This window comes from Salarias fasciatus, chromosome 3 (genome assembly GCF_902148845.1).
Source record: "Salarias fasciatus chromosome 3, fSalaFa1.1, whole genome shotgun sequence".
In the NCBI taxonomy this organism is placed as follows: domain Eukaryota; kingdom Metazoa; phylum Chordata; class Actinopteri; order Blenniiformes; family Blenniidae; genus Salarias; species Salarias fasciatus.
This window is the reverse complement of record NC_043747.1, coordinates 6,224,833-6,245,901: the sequence shown is the minus strand read 5'-3', so window position 1 is coordinate 6,245,901 and position 21,069 is coordinate 6,224,833. Positions and strand designations below refer to the sequence as shown.

General features: G+C 46.4%; 1 protein-coding gene across 9 annotated transcripts in view; it reads right to left on the bottom strand.

Moving 5' to 3' along the window:
* The window catches only part of nrxn2b (neurexin 2b), a 686,522-nt gene that overhangs the window by 3,565 nt on the left and 661,888 nt on the right, over positions 1-21,069 (bottom strand). For all 9 annotated transcript variants that reach the window (XM_030088531.1, XM_030088536.1, XM_030088533.1 and 6 more), the window contains 2 exons: positions 20,049-20,371; positions 9,358-9,436 (listed from right to left, as the gene is read on the bottom strand). In XM_030088531.1, coding sequence (XP_029944391.1) covers positions 9,358-9,436; positions 20,049-20,371 — 402 coding nt within the window. The remainder of the gene's footprint in view (positions 1-9,357; positions 9,437-20,048; positions 20,372-21,069) is intronic.

Genomic DNA, 21,069 nt, shown 5'->3' with positions numbered 1-21,069 from the left:
ATAAACACGGGGCACTGATGTTTCCCCTTAAACAAGCTAACAACAGAAGTAAATAGTGAGAGAGAGAAAAAAAAAAGAAGTCATCTTAATGAGCCACAGTTTCCTGTCAAGCCCATTTTCAATCAAAGATTACTGCATTTACTGAGCAAGGAAACCCTCCTGTGACAGGCTGTTCATGGTTAAAGACATTTGGGACAGAGAAGATTATCAGCACTGGTGTATTTCATTAGACCTTGTCAGTGTTTCAAAGGGTCACAAGTCAAGGAAACAGTCAAAAAGAAAGGGGGTTAGATTGCAGAACATCTTGGATAAGAAGGGAGCAGTTAAAAAAAAAAAAAAAAAAACATGATGGAGGAAAATGCTAACATCATCAGCATAAAATCATGACTCGGGCTCTTTGCTCATTTGATGAGGTGGATTGAGTTTTCCCGGTTGGGTGGGGGCGGGGCTTGGATCGGGCGGTTCAAGCATGTGTGCGGAGGGACGGAGGAGGGAAGGGACTGTAAAGACTCCTTCATGGCCTTGATTCAGCTCAGCAACAAGCACAACCCTTATTCCCCCGCCCCCACCCACCCTTCATCAGTTAAACAACCATTACATTTCTTTTTTTTTTTTTTTTCAAGAGTGGAAAAGGCTTTGTTAAAAAAAAAAGTGATGCATTGAGTTAAAGCACAGAACAACACAGTTTGGAGAGAAACAGGCCTTGAAATGAAGGGAAAAAAATGTCAGAGCTGTAGAGAGTGAGGGGAACTTATAATGCTTCAACTCATCTAACTTCTCATTTAGCTAGCTGGAAAGACTAGTTTCCATGGCGATGCTGGAGTTACTTCTCTCCCATCTATTTTCTCGCTGCGTTTGAGGGATGCGTTTCACCTTGAAGGCTAGAGGACAGCAGAGTGCGGTGGCACGTCTGAGGAACAAAGCGGAGCCACACCAAGCCGGCTCACAAAAGAAATGTGGTTTTTGTGAAGTAAGAGATATGGGACGGGTGTGTGTGTGTGTGTGTGTGTGTGAGAGACGAGCCGCTAGCCTTACTATCTCCCCTCTACCATCTGTTTGCATGTGCCAAGATGGCAGCAGGTCCAATTTCAAGCTTTGTCCCGGCAGCCCAGACTTACTGAGGAGTTACCTCGGCTCTCTCAGGCTGCCCTACTTACAGGTACATGCGGCTGACACTGCAAATGCCTGTCCTTGTTTCAGAAACCGCCTGATGTAATCCTCTCTGAATGAGAGAGGGCGAGCTGGCCTTCGATGAACCCAGGTCACTTAACACCTGTCTGTACAGAGAAAGTTTGCTGTTTGTGTAATGAATTGTTCCAGCAAACAGCTCGCGCTACTCTGCTGTGCTCTTTAGTGTAGCCAAAGCCTGAGGGTCTGACGGATTCGTCCCAGGAGACCAGCAGGTGGTGACTACTGGAAAAAATAATGAAGCCGAGCCCTCAGACGCAGCGGGAGACTCATCTCAGAACTTCTTGTTTTCCCTTCCTGTATGTGTGAACAAAGCCTGCGCTGCCAAAAGTTTTAACCAATCAACAACTAATGCGAACTGTCCCCTCTTCAAACACTACTTTCTAATGTCCCCTGCTGTATGCAGCTCAGATTCTCCAACAGGAAACCTCAGGTAAGCAGAGTCAGACGTCAGGCGTTTTCCTCTTGAAAGCTGCCAAGAACCAGATTAGAGTAGGACTGGGTAGCTGTTCCCGTAAGTTTGTTGTAGTCAGAAATTACTTTGTGGGATTACAGTTGACAATTTGTTTGGGAATTTCAAGTGTCCTAAAAGAGATGACCGCTTCTTGGTCTGTAAGCTTCTGTAAGGTGTTCATCAACGGTCCATGTTTCTCTTTGCAAAAGCAAACTGGGCTCAGAATGCAACAAGTAGTTTAATATCTCTGCAAGTTTAGAAAGTTTGGACTGTTTTAAATGGCGTTGAACAGATTCTGAGCACCTGTAAATAATAAAGGAGGTCATTAAGTCTGAAGTCAACAAAAGCCAACAGAACCGACTGAAAGGGGTTAACGTGGAATCATTTTCAAAGCAAGTGGCACCTTTTAAGTCCGTCAAGCCTGATTTGTTGTACATATGCTTGAGCCTGTTTTCGGAGGAGTGATGGCTTGGAAGGATTCTGAGGATTTTAATTGATTTGACATGATACAGGCAGCCTGATTGTTATTTTATGCTCCATCAAACCTGAGCCAAAGCAACGCTTCTTGGAAGCAGACATCCAGCGCCATTCCAGCGTGCGTGGGCGTCTATTTCGTCAACACCGTCGCCCTGTCGTTTAGGCGTTAAAGCGAGAGGGACTCGAAGACATTCGGCCTGATTGATTGAGTTTGACTCCATTGATTCGAACAGCTGAGGCGGCCGAGCCACGTTTAGTCCGCATGATGAAATTTCTTTATCTTTCCCTGCATGCCACTTCACTACGCTGCCAGCATGAGTCATCCCCTCCCCTCCTCTGTTTACTCGGAACAACGCAGACGGATACCGATGCTTCTGTGTGGGTCTTCTGACAAACGCTGTTATTCTGCCGATCACGTCCACCCGCTCACATCCATTTGAAATATTTAGAGCAAAAAGGTTGTTTGCAGTCGGAGCGTGTGGTAATTCAGCATTTATTAGGCTGCAGATGGAAAAATCCAACAGTGTCCCGGCATATTATATTTCCCCTTGCTTTGCTTTTGAATTATGCTTCAATAGGTGTAATTACGGATATATAATCTGCACAACAGCGGGCAGAGGAATACCAGCTTCCTTTGTACGACCAGCTCTGTAAACTCTTTACGGATGCCGCACGTGCTCCTGTCGCTTTGAGGCAAAGTGATCTATTTTGAAGACGCGCTGCCCGACGTCGCATATCAGCTCCAGTCAAAGTCACCTCCCCACAGCGCCGCGACACCTGCCGCGCCTCCCGCCTCGCCGCCTGCAAACCTTGGCGGGATTTCTTTTTTTCTGGCCTGTCTGCGATGTAGAGATATCACAACACCACCTCCCAGGCTCACCAAGACATGCTTTTCAATCCCCCGTCCAGTCTTGTTTATTCCTTTTTTTTTTTTTTTTATTAAGCTGCTGCAGCCACCTACGTCTGTCTCTCATAACCCCTTCCACTTGTTCTCCTTCACCGTGTTTGTCGAACGAGAAAACAGCCCTAGGTACATTCGCTAAGCTGACTGAACACGGCCAGGTTCTGGCAGAAAGCTCAGTTCCACGTAGGTTCTGCAAACTGCTGAATCCACCTTCACTCTTTAGCTTCGGTTCTTGCTTGGAGGAGGAAGTATACCGTTCATTGCTTCCAAACACAAGGTCCTTGATTGGATCTTCCATGGCGTCCTGTCACAGTGAAAACCAAGTTGCTCCCACCCTGGTCTGTTGAGGCCGCTTAAATGCAAGATCTAAATACAACTGATACACTTTCTGAGAACTTATTGCATCGTGGTGACGCATTTCAGCTGCTTTGCTGCTATTTATTGGTATCGTTATGAGGTTCGGATTCATTCCTTCCAGAGAACTACCACTATTCAGACAATAAAGCGTCTGATGATGTGATTTTAGCTGATGAACTGATGTTTTCCGCCAGACACTTTTCGGTGCAGTGTTTTACTTTCACCAGAGATAAGAGAAGTAAGCTTGTGGGAGGAAGTGTTGTGGTTTGAACTCCTCTGCAGACAGATTTTTGGGCTTTAACCCCCAATTGAACCCTAGGAGTAGTTTTTGACTAATTTTTTTTACTCCACCAAACTAACTACTATATTTGTTGACAGTGTAATCAAGAGAAGCCCATTCTGCATTCACTGCTCTTGCACCTCAGATTTTGACTGAGATCACCACTCCTGAAGCAAAGTCTTGACAGGAGCAGCTAAACAGCGTTGAGTAATGCATTTTTTTTTTTCAAAGGTGTCTGTTTATGTAACAGGAGAAAGCTGACTGAGCATCTGCCTCTGCAATAACTCATTCCCGTGGCTTGTTTCATCTCTGTGAGGGCTGTAATCTCTATTTTTGTTATCCGAACACATCTCTGAGCCCTAAATAAAGGCAATGCCCTAAAGAGTCGTTCTTTCTTATGTCCCAAAATAAAAATACTACATCATGTTAAAGTTTTTTTGTTGTCTGCAGAGGTAAGTATAAAAGGTTTTAGCTGCACAAAATAGCAATGCAGTGGAAGGAATGATGTGTTTTTACACAAATGTAGTTTTCTGCATTGCTACACTTTCAACATTTACATATAAAAATTTGGCCTTTTTGTGTGAGTTTTAAAATCGCAGTTCTCCAGAGTCATGCTTTTTCTAATTTAGCTGTTTGTGTTGATTAACTCAGTTATGAGGAAACTTTAACCTGAAGCAGATTTTAGAGCGTACAAACACGTCTGTTCGCTTCAACACAGGTTTCACCCAAACTGCTGCTTTGCTGAAGTTTCAATCAATTTGTTAATTTCACCAAGGCACTGACTGTACAGAGATCAATATTTGCTTTAAAATTATATCTAAAAGCTCTGCTGAATGCTGACTTGCTGAAACGTGATCGTTGCCATAATTGCCTCTTCTAAATCCTTTCGGGGGAAATAAAGGATGTTGATGCTTTCAGAGGGTTCTGTTAATGCAGGGATCATGTGTCACTAACTTCTTTCTGGAATGAAATGTCAGGAATTCAGTGACACACTGCAGTGGAAAACGCACTGGCGCTCCTCAAAATGAAATGGGACATACTCTTAGCTTAACCCAGTCGCTCCTAAAGGAACGTAGGCCGTAGGGCATCCATTAAAATAAGCCACCCTCAATGATTTTGAGCTAATCTGACGATCCTCTGCCGGTTTCTGAATAGTTCCTGTTCCACTGATTGCCTCCAGCTCAGTTTTGGGCAACTGCTTTTTCTCCTGTGCTGTGGGGTCCAAGATGGCATTCCTCTTATCTCGCAGTCCTCGGGTTTCCTGAGGTTGGCAGTGTCTTGAAGGGATCACCACCTTACCGTGGTGGGATGGGTTGCGTGTCTCCATGATTCAGAGAGCTGCACTGATTGGTGTAGTACTGCTGTCAGAACCACCCAGACCAGAAGAGGAGTGATCTGTTGGCCCTCCGAGGTTGGGGTTTGGTCCTATACCTGGTAACGCTCTCCCATCAAACCCATGTATTATAGAATCTGAAAAGAGCATTCCCACCACAGGGAAGTAGAGGAACGAGACATTAATGCCTGGTTCTATCATCTGTGAGGGCAAGAATGACGCCTAAACTGCAGAGCAACGTTCTGTTGCCAAAAGCACTGGGCAGTGGAAAGTAAGGACGAGTTGAGCAAGTGGGTCCAGGAGTTAGTGTTTAGGTCCTGTTTTACTGACTTCCTCTTCTGGAAAAACAAGACAAGAATACATAAAAGCACCGCTACTTAGCGAATGGAGAGGAGAAGCACTCGTATACGTTTATGATTGTTTGAAAAGCACAAAACTATTGTATGAGTGAGGTAAGGCTTGAACTAACTAAGCTGATCCGAAGTTACTGTTATTTTCATTAACAAGGGCAGCAACTTAATTTGGGCAAATGCACATGATGGTATTTCAGACTACATCTTTTTAATCCCATTTTTGCCTTCCTAATAGGCATACCTGGTATTATAACCATGTCTACTGATATCTCCCTCAGTACTGCATCCTCTGTGATTTCCTTTCTAGTTAAAACAGGATGCATTTCTCTGGGAAAGTAATTATTTCAAAGAAAACTTTCAAACTACACAAATGCATCGAAATATGGTATTTTCAGGAAATGGTTGTACTAACTTGTCGAGGGGATAATTTGTAAAGCCTATTTATCTGTGAATACACCACTCATGTTGTCTTGGATATCTGTAATCTGCCAGAAGTTGGAAACGATCAGCATATTCAATATCCCTGCTGCTGCCATGCGTTTCTTTAATGCCTTGTCTTATGAAAAGCACTTTGCTGCTAAATGTTGCTGCACAAATAATCAATTCCTGAGATCTACTGGGGATTTATTACTGCAACAAACTCAACTGGTCACTTTATTAGTTGCGCAATCTTCTCTAAACTCCAGAGTTGTTTCCTGAGAAAAATGGTGAATGAGAGAAACGCCTGCAGAGCCGAGCCCTCGGCGGCAGAGCCGTCTGTCTGTAACCACGAGGACACGCTCCCCTGAACTGGGAGAGGATTGGGGCGCCATTTTCCCGACGGCCCGGGGGACGTCGGAGCGAGCCTCGGCTCAACCCGCGGAGCCCGGTGCCGAAACCTCGGGCTGTTTACTTTGCGCGGGCGCCGGTTCGCCGAGGGAGATCGATAACGAATCACTCCGGCGGCGCCTGAGTCACGGCGGCCGTGGGGGGGCCAGCAGCTCCCCGGGTCACCTCCTATCTATCACCCAATCTCGCTTTCTTTTACTCTCGACCTCAAAAGAGCGTTGCGGGTCGTCTCCACGGCGTGTCGACTGATGAATTATTGAGGAGCTCCTCAAAGCTCTGATCTTGTCGGAGTAGAACCGATATGGTGCGTACAACATCCTGGCACTGATAAGTAGCTGGGAGGTGAGATAGGAGGCGAGGATAGGGAGGTCGCGGCGAGGTGGAGTGGAATATGGAGATAAAATGAAGGAGATTTAATGAGCGGGGAGGAAGCTCGACGGTGATTGCACCAATGCAGGGATCAGATTTTGATTTTTTTTTTTTTTTTTTTTTTGCTTTATTTGTTTATCCTGTTTTCACAGATTCATAAGCGGGGTGTTTCTGGAGTTCTTGCTCCGACAGGCTCGTCGCCGCAGTCAAAGCTCTAATTGGCTGATGTAATTAAGGCTTCCCTCACAGTCAACATGTAATTAGCCTGGTGGGGGGAACAGGCAGGGATCGTTCGAGGGAATGTTACCCGCCTCCCTCTCTCCATCTCTGCATCCTCTTCCTCCTTCGACAGCGTCTCTCTCCGTTCTGCTCTGAGTGCAAAGGAACGTGACACAAATCTCGATCGGGCTCGGTCCTCCCCGCTTCCATTTTTTTTTTTTTCCTTTCCCGATAGTAGTTTTGTCTGTTGTGCAATCTGCGTTTCGACTCGGGATCGGACACTCGCGCTGAACCGTGAACCACGTCTGCAAGGCAGCTGGAGCTCCGGCGGCGGCGGCGGCGGCGGCGGCGCACGGGGAAGGTAGCAGTCATATCTGCCCCCGTTTAATAGAAAATCAACAGCTGCGCTTAACGTTCCTCCCCCTTCCTCAAGGCTGCTGTCGTCTCACATGTAATTGAAAACGCCGGCTGCTATCACACGGCGGCTACAGGCCCGTGTTAGCGGAGCGCGGATGGGGAGGTGGGGCTGCGGGTGGGGGTGGTATTGGTGGGGGTTGTCCACAGTGTTCGCAGCTTATCCAGCCGCCGCCGGCTCGCCTCGCTGGAACACTTGTGGCATCTGCAAGGTGCGATACGGAGCGGCGTGCGCGCGCGCTAGCTAGCATGTTTGTTGTCTCCCAGAAGAGGCGGCTGCAGGGAGAAAAAAAAAAAAAAACAACTTTACACCCACTGAGTGAGAGAGACTAGTGTCTGTCTGGAAAGGTGAGCACGTCTGCCACTGTATGTAAGTGTGTGTGTGTGTGTGTGTGTGTGTGTGTGTGTGTGTGTGTGTGGGCACACAGGAGTGTGAGGAAGAGGGAGAGATGCATTTCCTCATGGGAGATTAAGCCTGGGCATAGCATCCACCGAAAAACTCTCATTTCTCCTTTTCGATAAGAGGGGAATTGAGTCTCTATTTCGGTCCCAGCCACCTACAGAGAGGAACCACAGGAGAATGCTCCACTCCAGTCTCTCCACACCGGTTTCACATCACTTTCTCCTCGCACAAACACACTGATGCTCGCTGTAATCTCCTGCCATTTACAGTCCGGCGTATTCAGACCGCTAATCCTCCCGTTCAGAGGAACTTGTAGAAGAGTCGCTGAGGAAAGTGAAGCTTTTTACTGATGCCAGCTTTGTTTTCATTGCGTTTCTGATCAGATTTGCTGCCAAGAAGTTTCTAGTCTCCCACACTATTTTCATTATTATTTCATAACTCAAAGGGCCGGATGGACTTGTGGGACTTGTCCCAATTCCATGCATTCTTACAAAGACATGAAAAATATTTAAACATTTTTTGACTTTTTGATTTCAGTGTTCACAGCTCTTCTAAAGATATGTGGAGTAGAAAAGAGAGTCTTACGAGTGTAACGTAGCTTCTGCCTTTTGCATTTCTGCAGACAGGAGGAAATGAGTGAGAAGAATAACAGTATGTGAGTCAGGGGTGGCAAATTTTAGTTCAGGGGTCACATACAGCGCAATTTCAGCTTGACTGGGTAAAACAGTACTTATATTAGCCATTAATTACTTATAAATAGAATTTATTACATGGTGAAATTACATTTTGTCCTCACAGTTGAGTTGCAGAAGCTTTTAATGATTCACAGTTTCAAAAACAATCCCATAACCGCCTCTCAGCTGAGCATTTATCACTTAGACCTGCGGAATGCTCGTAATTTAACCCCAGCCTCATAGTTTCTTCTCTCATGTGAATCAGTAGAGAATATAAAAATCTTATCTTGTGTCTTGAAGTGAAGACACAAACCTCAGTCTATTAACAGTTAATTATCAGCTAACCAAGCATAATGAAACTTTAGCTTCATCCTCAAATGAAACTAACCTACTAAGGTCACATGTAATTTGAACCTGATCACACTAAATCGATAAATAAATGAAACTAAACCAGTCTAAGGTCATGTTTTTCAGTAGTCAATAAGGGCTGTAACATGCAGATCAGTGTTTTTATGAACTTAATTTGATATAATTACCGAAGCCTCAGGTGTTAATAATAATGTATAATTTTTTCTTTGGCTAATTCTGCGGCAGCAGCGTAACAGCTGATACTGATACCGTTTTGATGATAAATTTCATCCCGCCTCCACCACTGGTAAATCTGTAAAAACCCCGTTTGACAATAAAAAATCTTGTCAGTCAGGATCTTTCAGGATAAAATGTCATTAAATGTGGATTTGCATATCTCCTGGCGCCCATGTCTCGCTCGTGCGGCGGTAGGAGGAATCGGAATCATGTGGTTCTTGGCAGTTTTCAAGCGCGGCCGGCTTAATGGAGCCAGAAGGGAGCAAAAAAAAAAAACACACATGGCCTTCCTTTAGCTGGCGCCTCCTCTCACGGTGTCACGGCTCTGCTTGACCTGCTGGGAACTCGATGGAAGTAAGACGCCAACCATCTGAGAGGCGACACACGAGGAAAATCAGAGCTGCATACAGCGGAGGGGACTGGGTCGGGGGGTCGGGGGTCACACGGTGTTACCTAGCACTGGCAGCGGTCTAAGTCTGCTGAAACTCAACGAGGACAGAACCCCCTGAGTGGACTCACCATTTCCAGGCTCACACTCCTCCAAATCTTCGTCATCGCTAGGACACTCAGCAGACGCTACCAAGAGGTCATCGGCGTTCTGAGGGGACAGACGGGAGATAGAGTCAGGACACCTCTTCATTTGTGCAGAGGACACACACTTTGACACACACACGTAAGAGGATTAGCGGGCTGTGGAAAACACAATAAAGATCTTCGACTGCTGCTTTCACAAAGTTTCACAAGGTCTTCTGGGTAAATAGTTCAGTAAACAGATATACAGGCATAAATAAATCTGAAATCTGTTGAAATGATGGAACAAGCAACACTGGAATTGTGGTTTTCCAAGCTTCGCTGGTGACTTTTTATTGTCCTTTGACTGTAAATTATCTCAGAGTTTCATGAAGAACATGCTTGCTGTCTCGTAATTGGCGGTATTCGGCCCCGTAAGCTTAACCCTTCCGAGTGAAAACGCATCGTTTTCTGCATTTTATTTTCAGAAAAGGGCGCCCGAGCACCCTCTACTTGGCAAACCGCCAGTGATTTTCAGAAGAGATCATTGGAATAGGCTTTTTCAAAAACAAGAAACCTGCAGAAAGATGTAGCTTCAGAAATATAAATACAGTCGATCACACTGAGAAGAAAAAAAACGTTCATTTCATAACGTAGCATCATGTTAGGGTTTTAGGTGTTGTAGTAATGAATTTACATTGTTTATATAGATTATTATTAAAGGCAGATTAATCAAATTATATGTCTAAAGAAACATGACTATTATACTGCTAATATCTTTAACTGAGGCTTATTCTGGTAATCTATTGTTCATGCAGTTTTTTCAGGTGAATGGTAACAAACAGTACTGAGAAATTAATAGTGGAAGAATATTAAATCAATAGGAGACATATTAAATGCAAAAATGTGAAGCAAATATCAATATAACATATGGACTGAATCTAAATTACGCCATAAAAAAGAAGGCAAGCGGTGAAGCATCGACTCAAACTCGTCTATGACAACCGCGTTTATTGGTTTATCGTCAAGCTGTCGGGGCAAATATGGCAGAAAAACATGGGTGGGTGTGTTTTCTGAGCAGCGGCGTTCTGTGTGTGTGTGTGTGTGTGTGTGTGTGTGTGTGTGTGTGTTTCTGTGAGTGGAGACGGAGCAACTCGGCAAAGATGGCGGAGAAACACACTCTCAGCAAACAGGACGGATGGAGGCCGGCCTCCGCTGCGTGGGCGCCGGGGTCAGACGCCGCGGGCGGCGGCGCACAGCTGCCGTCTGATTTCCACCGCGCACGTCGCGGGGTCTCCTGACCCCCAGCTTGTAGACATTTGAACCGGCTGATAAAGAAGACAGTCGACACGCACTCCGCGAGGAGTACAGCAGGTACAACAGCGACGGGGAGCGACGCAAACAGATTAAATCTGACAGGCCGGCTCCAATCGAGCACCCGGGGTTCGTCCCCCACCGCTGCGTGACTCGCTCGTCCAGACGCCCCGGCGTCCGCCGCCTGTCCTCAGCCCCTGGTTGATATTCAAGATGGGGGTCACCCCGCTGAAAATGGAGGCCTTTTATCATCATAATTGATTCCAGCAGCACAGGCTCTCTTTTTTTTTTTTCCTTTCTCTCTCTGCTATTAATCCAAACTCCTGGGCGAAATCATTTATTAATTACGTTGTGTCAGTTTGAGCGCGCGCTCGCCTCACCTGCCTCCGTCAAATGGGCCTAATGATCCCGCTTCGGTTTCCCGGCAACATCTTCATCAAACGCTCCGGCCCCGGCCCCGGCCCCGGCTCCGGCGCCCGCCTCGCTACCCTCAGCCCGGCGTAAACAGCTCGTGATGAATCCTTTACAACGCGCGCTTCTTAAAAATGAAGCAACCGGCACGTCGATGGAGGCGCGCGGCGGGGCGCGTTTGAGACGGCGCTTCGGAGAAACCGGCGCCCTGCGGGCTGAACGGCGAGCGGCTGTGTCTGCCTCCTGGAGTAATCGCAGCTGTAATTTGGTGCAACATCTGTGACACACTTGTAAACTAGAATTCATAACCTGTGCAGCCCCGTGCGACGTTCAGAGGGGAAACGCTGCCACGCAAACACTGAGGTGGCTGCCAATGCGGATTTTAGCGTCAAAAACACAAAAACGATGTGTTTTCACTTGAGAAACAAGGTCTAAATAGGCACTATAGTGGATCCTGAGACCAGAACGTCACCTGCAACCACAGTTAAATTGACGGATCGCTGTGATACCGGAGCAGGAAGCCGCCTGATGTAAATCCTGTGAGTTTGTGGTCCACTCCAGCAGGGCTGACAGCCAGGCAGGATCCCGCGATCCGGCCGCCCAGGCTCCTCTCGGGCCATTCATTAGTGAGTGTTAGTGCAGCTGTCACTCTGTTAAATGTGCTCACAAACCCAGCGGTTTGCAGTTTCTCTGTGTGGTTTTCATGTGGTCAGCAGTTATTGTGTAAGTTTCATCTCGGGGCGTCTTAATGGAGGCTGCAGCTCCTCCGGCTGTACCAATGACCGGACACTTTAGGAACCACAGCCCGTCCGACAGATCGATGTGAGGCCAGATGAGCAGCAAGCGAGCTATTTATAAGAGTCTGTGTGAGGATTTCATCTGGACTCCACCAGAACGGCCCTTTCCTGATTGTTGACCCGTGAAAACCTGCTGTGCTGGTTCATCGTGGACGTTTCTGAGTAATGGCGAATGAACCCATCACTCCGTTCAATGTGGATGTGGGTGCTGTATGACTTCCCTGTGGAGGTTACGGCTGAGGGTTTTCCGAAAGTTGGGTTTATAGTGGCTGCGAGCACCGTCATCGTGTAGATGGACACCCAAACCAGATATTTTGACAACATTGCGTAGTATCTTCGTTGAGGGTTCAACTCCTCGAACAGCAGCAATGACCAGACTATGCAACCTGAGCTTTTGCCATCCAGACTCCAGTGTGGGCGATCACTGGCCAGGTACAGGAATAAGAGCGTTAAAGTGTGCCAATGATTTCAGTAGCTTCACCAGGAAGCTCGTAGCCATATGTATACAAAGATCAGATCTGACCCAGATACTGTGTCATCTATACTAATATGAAATGCACATGAACATTACACACGGGCTTTGTATTTTTTAAGTGGTTCCTATGATCTGTGTGCATTACCGGTAAGTATCATGCATGCCTTTTGATTTTTAATGATCTTCACTCCAGAGAGTCCAACAAGATGGAACATGATGCCAAAAATGAAAGGTGACTGCCATGTTCTTTGACATTCTGTATGAGAGACCACTGATACATGGACAAGCAGCAGCTGAGCAAAGTGACCTACTGGAAATATGAAATATGAAGCTCGACTCGAGCAGAAACGGAGACCTGAGCTTTGAGCGATGACTGTGAAACAGTGACTGGATGATTGCAACAATGGATGAACACCGCAAAGACTTCTGAGGCTTTTTGACAAACGTTTGCGTGACTGTCACTTGGTTACACTGAGCTGATAATAAAATGATCGGCAGTTCCTCAATCAGTGACGAGATCTGAACATCTTGTCTCGCAGAAAGTGTGAAAAGTCATTGTGGCGCAAGAAAAAATCTGAGCTATGTAAATATGGTTAAGGAGAACCGTCCCAGTGGAAGCTGCAGACCGGTCAGATCTAGTGGATTATCGAGCCAAGGAGAAATATAACCATGTTTTGTATTCAGACTTTGTGCAATCAATCTTTATTTGCAGATGCGTTTTGTCTGTTTTGTGTATGGATGAATTGGATTTTGTTGCGTAATTTTTCAAAGCGGTGCTCGTTCCCTGGAGCATCCTGGGAGTTTGTGTCAGAGGTGGTCTGCAAACGAAAAGTGATGGCTATGTTTACACCGCCATTAAAGTCGCGGAGGGCTGCTCTCTTGGGAGAAACAAACAAAAGCAAGTTTGAGAGAATGAAATTATAAAGTTGAGAGCAGCGAGTCGGAGTATATTCAAGGCATCAAGTCTGAATATTTCAAGCTCTTCATTTGCCAACAAATTCTTTGGGTCACTCAGAATGAAGTGGAGGAAGATGCAGCAATGGAGACTGAACAGTCATCTGATCTGAAGATTCTCAGTCTGTTTATACCTTCTAGTAACCGAATCATTATCTTCTATCTCGAGAACTTGGGGTTTTTTGAGATTTTTCATGCTTTAATAAAGTTTGAGTCCTCCCCTGATCCAAATGCACCACCGATTCCAAAACTACTTTACTCTGTCCTCTCTGGAAATCGAACAAATCTGACACTGCAACCATCTCCAAACAATCAGTTCCCTCTTGGTGAAAGGTTTAATGCTGACGATTGAAAGAACCCCCAAGCTTAAAGATAAAGAATCAGCAGTCTAGTAAAACATAAATTAAAGTTTTCTGACATCAGCCAATCAACAATAATAGTGTGAATTAGTCATCTTCCAATACCATCTCAATATGTAACATGAAAATATGCTTAAAACATAGATTTTCTTACTTGTCTTTAGACTCCAAACACTGTTGATCATTTTTAAAAAGAATATACCACAAGTTCAGTTTATGAGGATTATTACTCTGCGTGAAAGAAAACTTTCCAACCACAGGAGGCTGGTAACACACGCTCACTGTTTTTACAGGCAGATCCAGTAAATAAATGATGCTCCACTTTTTCCATCTTCATTGGGTCTCTCCTTTAATCGCCCTGACCAGAGATGCTGCAGTGCTTAGTGTAATAAATCCACAATCACAACATTCATCCTGCCAGCCAGTCCGCCCTCTGCCACTCAACGTGACCCAGAAACGTTTTTCTGGCGTGTTTCGCCGTGATCGGTTTGTTGGGGGAAACGGGTGGCGCTCAGAAAGTGACCGACGGCGACTTTTAATATGCTTTTTTTTTTGAGATTCGAGCGGTTTTTGTAACACCATGCTTAACTCCAGCGGGCCTTAAAGCACTGCAGCACCATGTGCTCGGCACATATAAACACATATCTCATTAACTCTGGGATCACAGAGACACTGACCCCGGGCCTGAGCAGGACATGTCCATCAGACGTGACGCTACAACCTGAAGACGTTAAGGGAAGTATAAAAATGAACCAGTGACCTCAGTCGTGATTTCTGTGGCACCCTCTCTCGCTGAGGTCTGAACAATAGGCCATGAAAAGGAAATATTGAAGCCTGTGTGAGATATGTTGAGTGACTGCCCAGGAATGTCTTTGAAGAGGAGAAAGGAATTTAAATGTGTGCCCACAGCTCACAGCTTTATGACGGCCATTGATCTTCAGCGGGATGAATCGGTTTAGTGCAAGAGCAAAACCCGATGACACAAATCTACAAACACAAAACCGTGCGACGTCAACAAGGGGCGACGTCGCTCTAATAATGAATATCCTCGGCCCTCGCCACGCCGGCGAGGAGACAGGAGGCAGGAGACAGGCCAGGGCGGCGGGACGCAGACAAGCCGGCGGACTCCGACATTTCAATTTCTCCGAAAGCTCGGAGCTACCCGCCGTGCCGCAGCTTTGATCATGGAGGAATAATATGCTTTGATGCTTAGAATAAAAGATCCACCTTTTGATGTGCGTGTGGGGGTCTGATTTATTTTCTCTTCTCCCCTGCTTTCGCCCCTCTCCACGGCGGGTCTCGGCGAAACACTCCGAGTCATCACTTGTCTCTCCCTGACCCAAATTCGATGTCGGGGCGTTATAAAACTGAGATCACAAGCTGCGCTCCCGCTGCCGTCTTAAGCTGAGAGCTCTCGCAGGTGTTTGGCAAAAGGAAGAAGTGCTCTGCGATTGCGGGACACAGTCGGATCCCTCAGCGTTCATCGGCGCGCCGGGTTACCGGGCTTTGTGACAATTCGCCATGCGATAAATTAGAGTGAGCTCTGCCATTGTGGGCCGCGATGAGAGCTGGAGGGGGCCAGGTCGCTCACTGGAGCTTACAAGTGTGTCACAGATGTTGCGTTAAATTACGAAATCTCCGGGCGGCTCGAACAAGGCGTTTAGTCACCGAGACACCGAATTGTAAAAGCACGACTTTATTTGTGTTCTCAAATACAATCGGTCTTTATTTATGTTCTCTCATTTAAATGATTATAAAATGATCTAAAGATGTAACTGTTGTGTGTCCAAGTTTCCAATGGAAAAGAATTTGGTTGTTCAGAAAGGGAGAAGCACAGATGAAGCAGTCTCATTAGACATCTATACTGGTGAAGAAGCAAGATCTTGAAGGAAAGAAGCCACAAATCAAACCACTACTCTGAAATCTGGCAGTTCAATTCAGTAGTGCTAAATACAACACGGTCCTTTCAAGGCACTTTTACAGAGGAAAAGCCCAACAGTTCCACATCAGCAAGCAGAGGAGACAGCGGAAGCTTTAGAGTTAGACGACAGAAGGAGAGAAAAGGAAAGAATTCAAACCCTGGTTCAGGTAGGTGGTAGGTATTCAAACCCTAGTCCAACCAGAGGCTCGGAATCTTAGTTATCGTATCTATACGTATTATTCTTCCATCTCAGATTGAAGCGGATCAACTGGACCTGGTCATCTATCCTGGTGGACATTAATCCAAGAGGCCTCTGTTCACCAGACTAGGCTGATTAATCTGAGAAGTACTCGAGGATACACACTCTTGTAACACGATTCCAAATAAATGTAGAGGAGTCCCTGAGATGCCCGAGGCTGTGGCTTTTGTCACGAAACACCCATTTTCTCCAGGAAACACAGGTGTTGAGAAGAAAGAGAAAAAGTTTTACAATTGCTTCCTTTTCCCTTTTCAACACTCTTTACTGCATTCTGTATTTATTTTAAGACTTTTTAAAGCTTATTGGAGGAGTTGTAATTAAACCAAGCTATCAAAACCATCATTTTTTTTAAGCTACAGAACTAAACTGAACCCTCACTAAAGGTAAAATCTGTTTTCCTTGTGTCTGGTTAGCTCTTGCGGGGTGCCTAACAGGATTTAAAGCCCTATGATTGGTAGTCTGAAGCCAGAAATCCCCCCAGGAGTCGAACCAGATCATTTCCTCACACAGTTGTTCATCCTTTGGACTGATGGTTTCAGCCGGGGGGGGGGGGTTGGTGCTGCTCTGAGTCAATGAAAACCTCCCGCCTGTGACCGCCGTTTCGGCGCAAATACGTTTTTTTTTTTGTGCCACAGTTGGAGGAAAAAAAAAAATGATTTAATCAGATTGAAATTCTCTGTAGAGCAGCTTTCATTTAAAAAACCTCAATTTTGAGCAAAGACAGCATCAGCTGTTTGGATCCTGTTTATCCCGAATTTCATGCAGTAATTGTCTGTGATTGTGATTGAGTTTAGAGTTTAAATGGATTTGCATTTTTTTTTTTTTTTTTATCATCTGTTTGTCTAAAACATACACTGCCACTGGAGCTAACTTCTCACTCTTCTTCTTTCTTTCCTTATTTTTTTCTCCCCTCCAAACTGCTGTTGCTGCCACAAACATTAAGAACAAACACCAACACTTCCTGCCTGTGCTCCGCAGGCTTTTTCCCAGGACACACATGCCAGACGCCGAGCGTTTAGAAAAGCAAATATGAAAGATTCCCTCCACCGTCTGCTTCCTGTCAGATGCTCAGAAATCAATGTCGCCCTCAACCCTCGCAGAACTTTCTGACTGATTTTACTAAAACTGTATCTAAGGTTCGTCTCCTCGCTCCGAATCTCCTCTGTTTTCCCTCCCCGGCCCTCCTGCAACCTCCTCGCAAATTAGAGCCGATGCTTCCAGAGAACACTCCGTCACACGGGGACCATCTGCGTGAATGATCAGGAGCGTGTTAGACAAGCGCACGCCCCAACGATGCTATCTTGTTTTCTCGCTTGTTTGATCGTTCGGGGTGCGTTCGCGAACGTCGTTGATAATATCAGCTCATTCCCGGGCGCACGTCCCTGATGCTGTTTGGGGCCTTTATGACAACACTCCACATTCAGCGAGGTCCGTAATAATCATAAAAGCAAAGAAAGAAGACGCCGTTAAAATGTGTGTAGACTATCTAAAAAATAGATTCCCGGCAATAAAATGCATCTAAAGGTGAAAGCGTGCTTCTTTACGACTGAACATAAATGCCAGTCAGCGAATGCGAGGCACATTAAGGCCTGTAACAACAGACGACGCTCCCAGTCCTCTGTTATCCGAAAATGGGTCCAGATAATTCATCAAGCGGGCCCGTCCGCGCCTGCCGATTCCACATCACACACGAGAGCCGGTTATGGCCCCGGCGCTGAAGGATGTCTCCAGCAGGAAGTCTGGAGGCCAGAGATACGACTCCGAGGGCGAGATGTCTTCTCCTACATTCAGGTTCCACTGATCTTAATGTGGAAAGAGAAACCCTAAATTACGGCGCACTCTCCTCTGCTGTGCGAGAGGGAGCGCCGACAGGCCTTCCAGTCCGTCGTTTGATTGTAATTACATGGCAGCTTCCATCTTGATTGAAAGCTAATACTTGGATAAACACTTCCGAACATGATCACCTTCTTGCTATCTCTGACGAGCTCGGAGCCTTTATTTACTCTCACTTCTCTGTGTTTGGAGTCAGCGCTAACTACCAGGTGTTGTTCTGAAATGTGTGTTTGCGTGAATTCTACCATCGTGCAATCAAACGGCCCCACCTGGACGTCGCCGTAATTGGCGGCGCAGTGGTTATCGCGCGAGAGGTGGACAGAGGAGCTCGATGGAGACGATCAAGAGAACAAAGACTTGAGGTGTAAATTTATTCCCGATCCGCTGATCACGGTTATCAGCGAGGAGTGCGAGCGGCCGGCCGGCCGATTCCTCATGAATAGCACTAATTAACACATCTGAATGAGAGGACTGCGCCGGTTGCCGGGCCTTTTGTGTTTCCCGCCGCATCAGAAAATAACCGACGGCTTTCTAAAGATGAGTGCTTTCGAGCCGCGTCGCTAACTGTAACGGGAGCAGCCGACGTTCTCGTGTCTGGTTTGGAGGCGGAAAACAGAGGCTCCCGGTGCTTCCAGTGATCTCCTGGATCACACGTGCTTTGAAACAGTGATGAATGTTCTCGAGTCCAGAAAGCAATGATCGCTCCTTCCGAGCGGCGCATGGCGATGGCGTGGTGAGCACGCTCATCTCACAGGAAGAACAGCTCTGGTTTGATTTTCAGCTTGGGACTATATCTTTGCGAGGTGTCTGTGTGTGTGTGTGTTCTTCCTGTGTGTTTTCTCCTGGTACTGCAGCTCAAATTTCATAAAAAAGACGACTTAATTTAGAGTCTTTGTACAAGTAACCAAGAAATTTCAGTGGTCCAAAGCGAACTCCATTCATTACAAATGTAACTGTTTACAAGTATTTATTTATTTATTTATTTTACTTTTAATTTTGCATTAAAAATATGGAATTAGTTAATTCACTGCAAAAGTGAATATTTATTTTTTAAATTAAAAAAATAAAAGAATTAATCACAGTCATAAATTTGCACTCTAACACCCAAAAGAATTACCGGGGTGAACGGAGAATCATGGGAGAGTGATGACATCATTCAAAACGGCTGAATACAGGCTGGACAGTCCATCACAGGACAAACACACACTCACATTCACAACTAGGTCCAATTCAGGGTCACCAAGAGCTAATTACTACTGTATTATTATTTTCTGTGGTGTGCAATTTTCTTTTCTTTGGTCTCAGAGCAAGTAGACCGTCGGTGTTATGAAAAATTATCTCCCATTGTCTGGATTTACAAAGGTCAAAACGCATTATCAAATTGCAAATAGTTTTTGATTCCCAAATTTGTTTCCATTCAGCTGCACCGTGATGCCAGCAGCATGTTAGGAGGGAAATATTATCAGCTGTCAGACAACAAGAGCAACATCACTGTAATCTAGCAGTAGCAGATCAAACAGTATGATGCCGTCCGTTATTGAGACGGCCCACAGACGCCGTGCGCTGCAGACAGGAAACTGAATGCTTATCAGCGCAGGAGCAGGCTTGACCTGCTTCTCTTAGCACAGAGGATCATTTTGAACTAATACAACATGTCATGTAATACGTTCGTATCAGATGCCTCCAGTGCCGTGTTGATAACATTTTAAAATGCTTGGGAATTTCATTGGCACAGTACACAGCTTGCAGCTAATGACACTGAGCAGAAAGCGGAGCATCCCCACAAGAACAAGCGGGTCCTGTTATTAGGTCTTTTTATGAGAGCGCTGGGCCTGGGTGACCCGCCTTTTCCATCTCCATATATGTTCGGAACAGCCATTCCCCACTGTTTGCTAATTGTTGCTCTCCGAGACTGCAATTATGAGCCTTTCGCACATGTGGCTCATCGTCAGACCATGAATCAGAACCTGGCACGCATGTGTGGCGGCGCCACCGTAAATATTAGCCCGTTGCAGCGGGAGTCGTCGTGCTGTTCGCTGCCTCAGGATTCCCCCCTTCAAGCCGTTTTGGGTGTATCTGGTTGGGCTGTAATTTGCTGCATCCTTGTCAGCCAAATGTTCTTCGAGGAAATCAAAGCTGCAGTGTTGATTGGTGTAATAGGAGCAGTGCAGCGACTTCCTCTCAGGCTGGAGTGGAGCTTGAACCACTGAGGGCTAACAAGGAAGCCAGAGCCGGCGGCATCAATGTTTGTCCTTCGGTTCGATGTCTAATTTCTTTCAAAATACATTTTAAAAGCCAATTAAATGCAACTGGCGGTGTTCTACCGTCAGGAAGACCTCAGCATCCCCTCCAGACGGAAGGCGTGGTTGTTGCTCACCTGTGTGACGCTGTCCCTCATGGTGGGCGAGCGCTGTTTGCGGGTGGTGGTCGTGGCCATGGTGGTGGTTGTCTCCATGATGGTGGTGGACATATCAGCCAGCGGGGTGGTGGAGGTGGTGTCTGTGGTGAGCACCGAGGGCACGTCGCCCACCAGCCGCAGGTTGCCCTGGGTCTGGACGCTGGGGTCGCCCTCGGCCGCCATCTTGAGCACCTGCAGGCCGTTGTAGTACAGGCCTGAGATCTGGCCCTGGAAGTGGCGACCCTTCTCTCCACCACCGATTTTGATGAACGCCTGGCTGTTGAAGATGGTCAGCTGGCGACCTGAGAGACGAGGAGGAAGAGGACGGAGCAGCGGAGAGGAAAAGGAGGAAAAAAAAAGGCAAAGAATACAAATGAGCGCTCGGTTTCTGAGCCGACGGCAGACACAAAGTAACACACAGGGACCGTGAGAAACGGGGGGGGAGAACGAGGGACTGTTTCAATCACATGGGATTTCCTGTGTAACACTTTAGGGAGATTGGACCCTGGCTGGCTGCAGTCGTGGCCATTATGGAGCTGGGCATGTGCATCATTCCTAGAGAGGCTGCCTGAATCTGGCAGTCAAATAGATTGCAGGGGCAGTTGTGGATTGACCCTGAGACTGAAGGTTCACAGCAAAATGCATCTCATTTGCCCCGAGATGGAATATATTAGAACAATGCTGGAGCTGTGTCATTGACCTCCAATGCACCTGAGCTGCACAATGATAAAGTACCTCTGTCGGCAGGAATAAAAAAAAAAGGGAGAAAAAGCGTCGCCCCGCTCCGCCGTCCAGAGAAAGAGGAAAATGAGACCCTCATTGTAGGGAAATGTTTAATTCAACAGGGGCTCTTCCTCTCTGTGGTCATTACCATTCATCTGGACGGATAGACGGATGAAGGGAGGGGTAGGGTCGACCATTTAACCAGGGTCCAATACTAATGTGTTACCAGTGACTTGTGGTGAAGAGGTGGGAGTGGTGGTGTTGGTGGAGGAGGGTC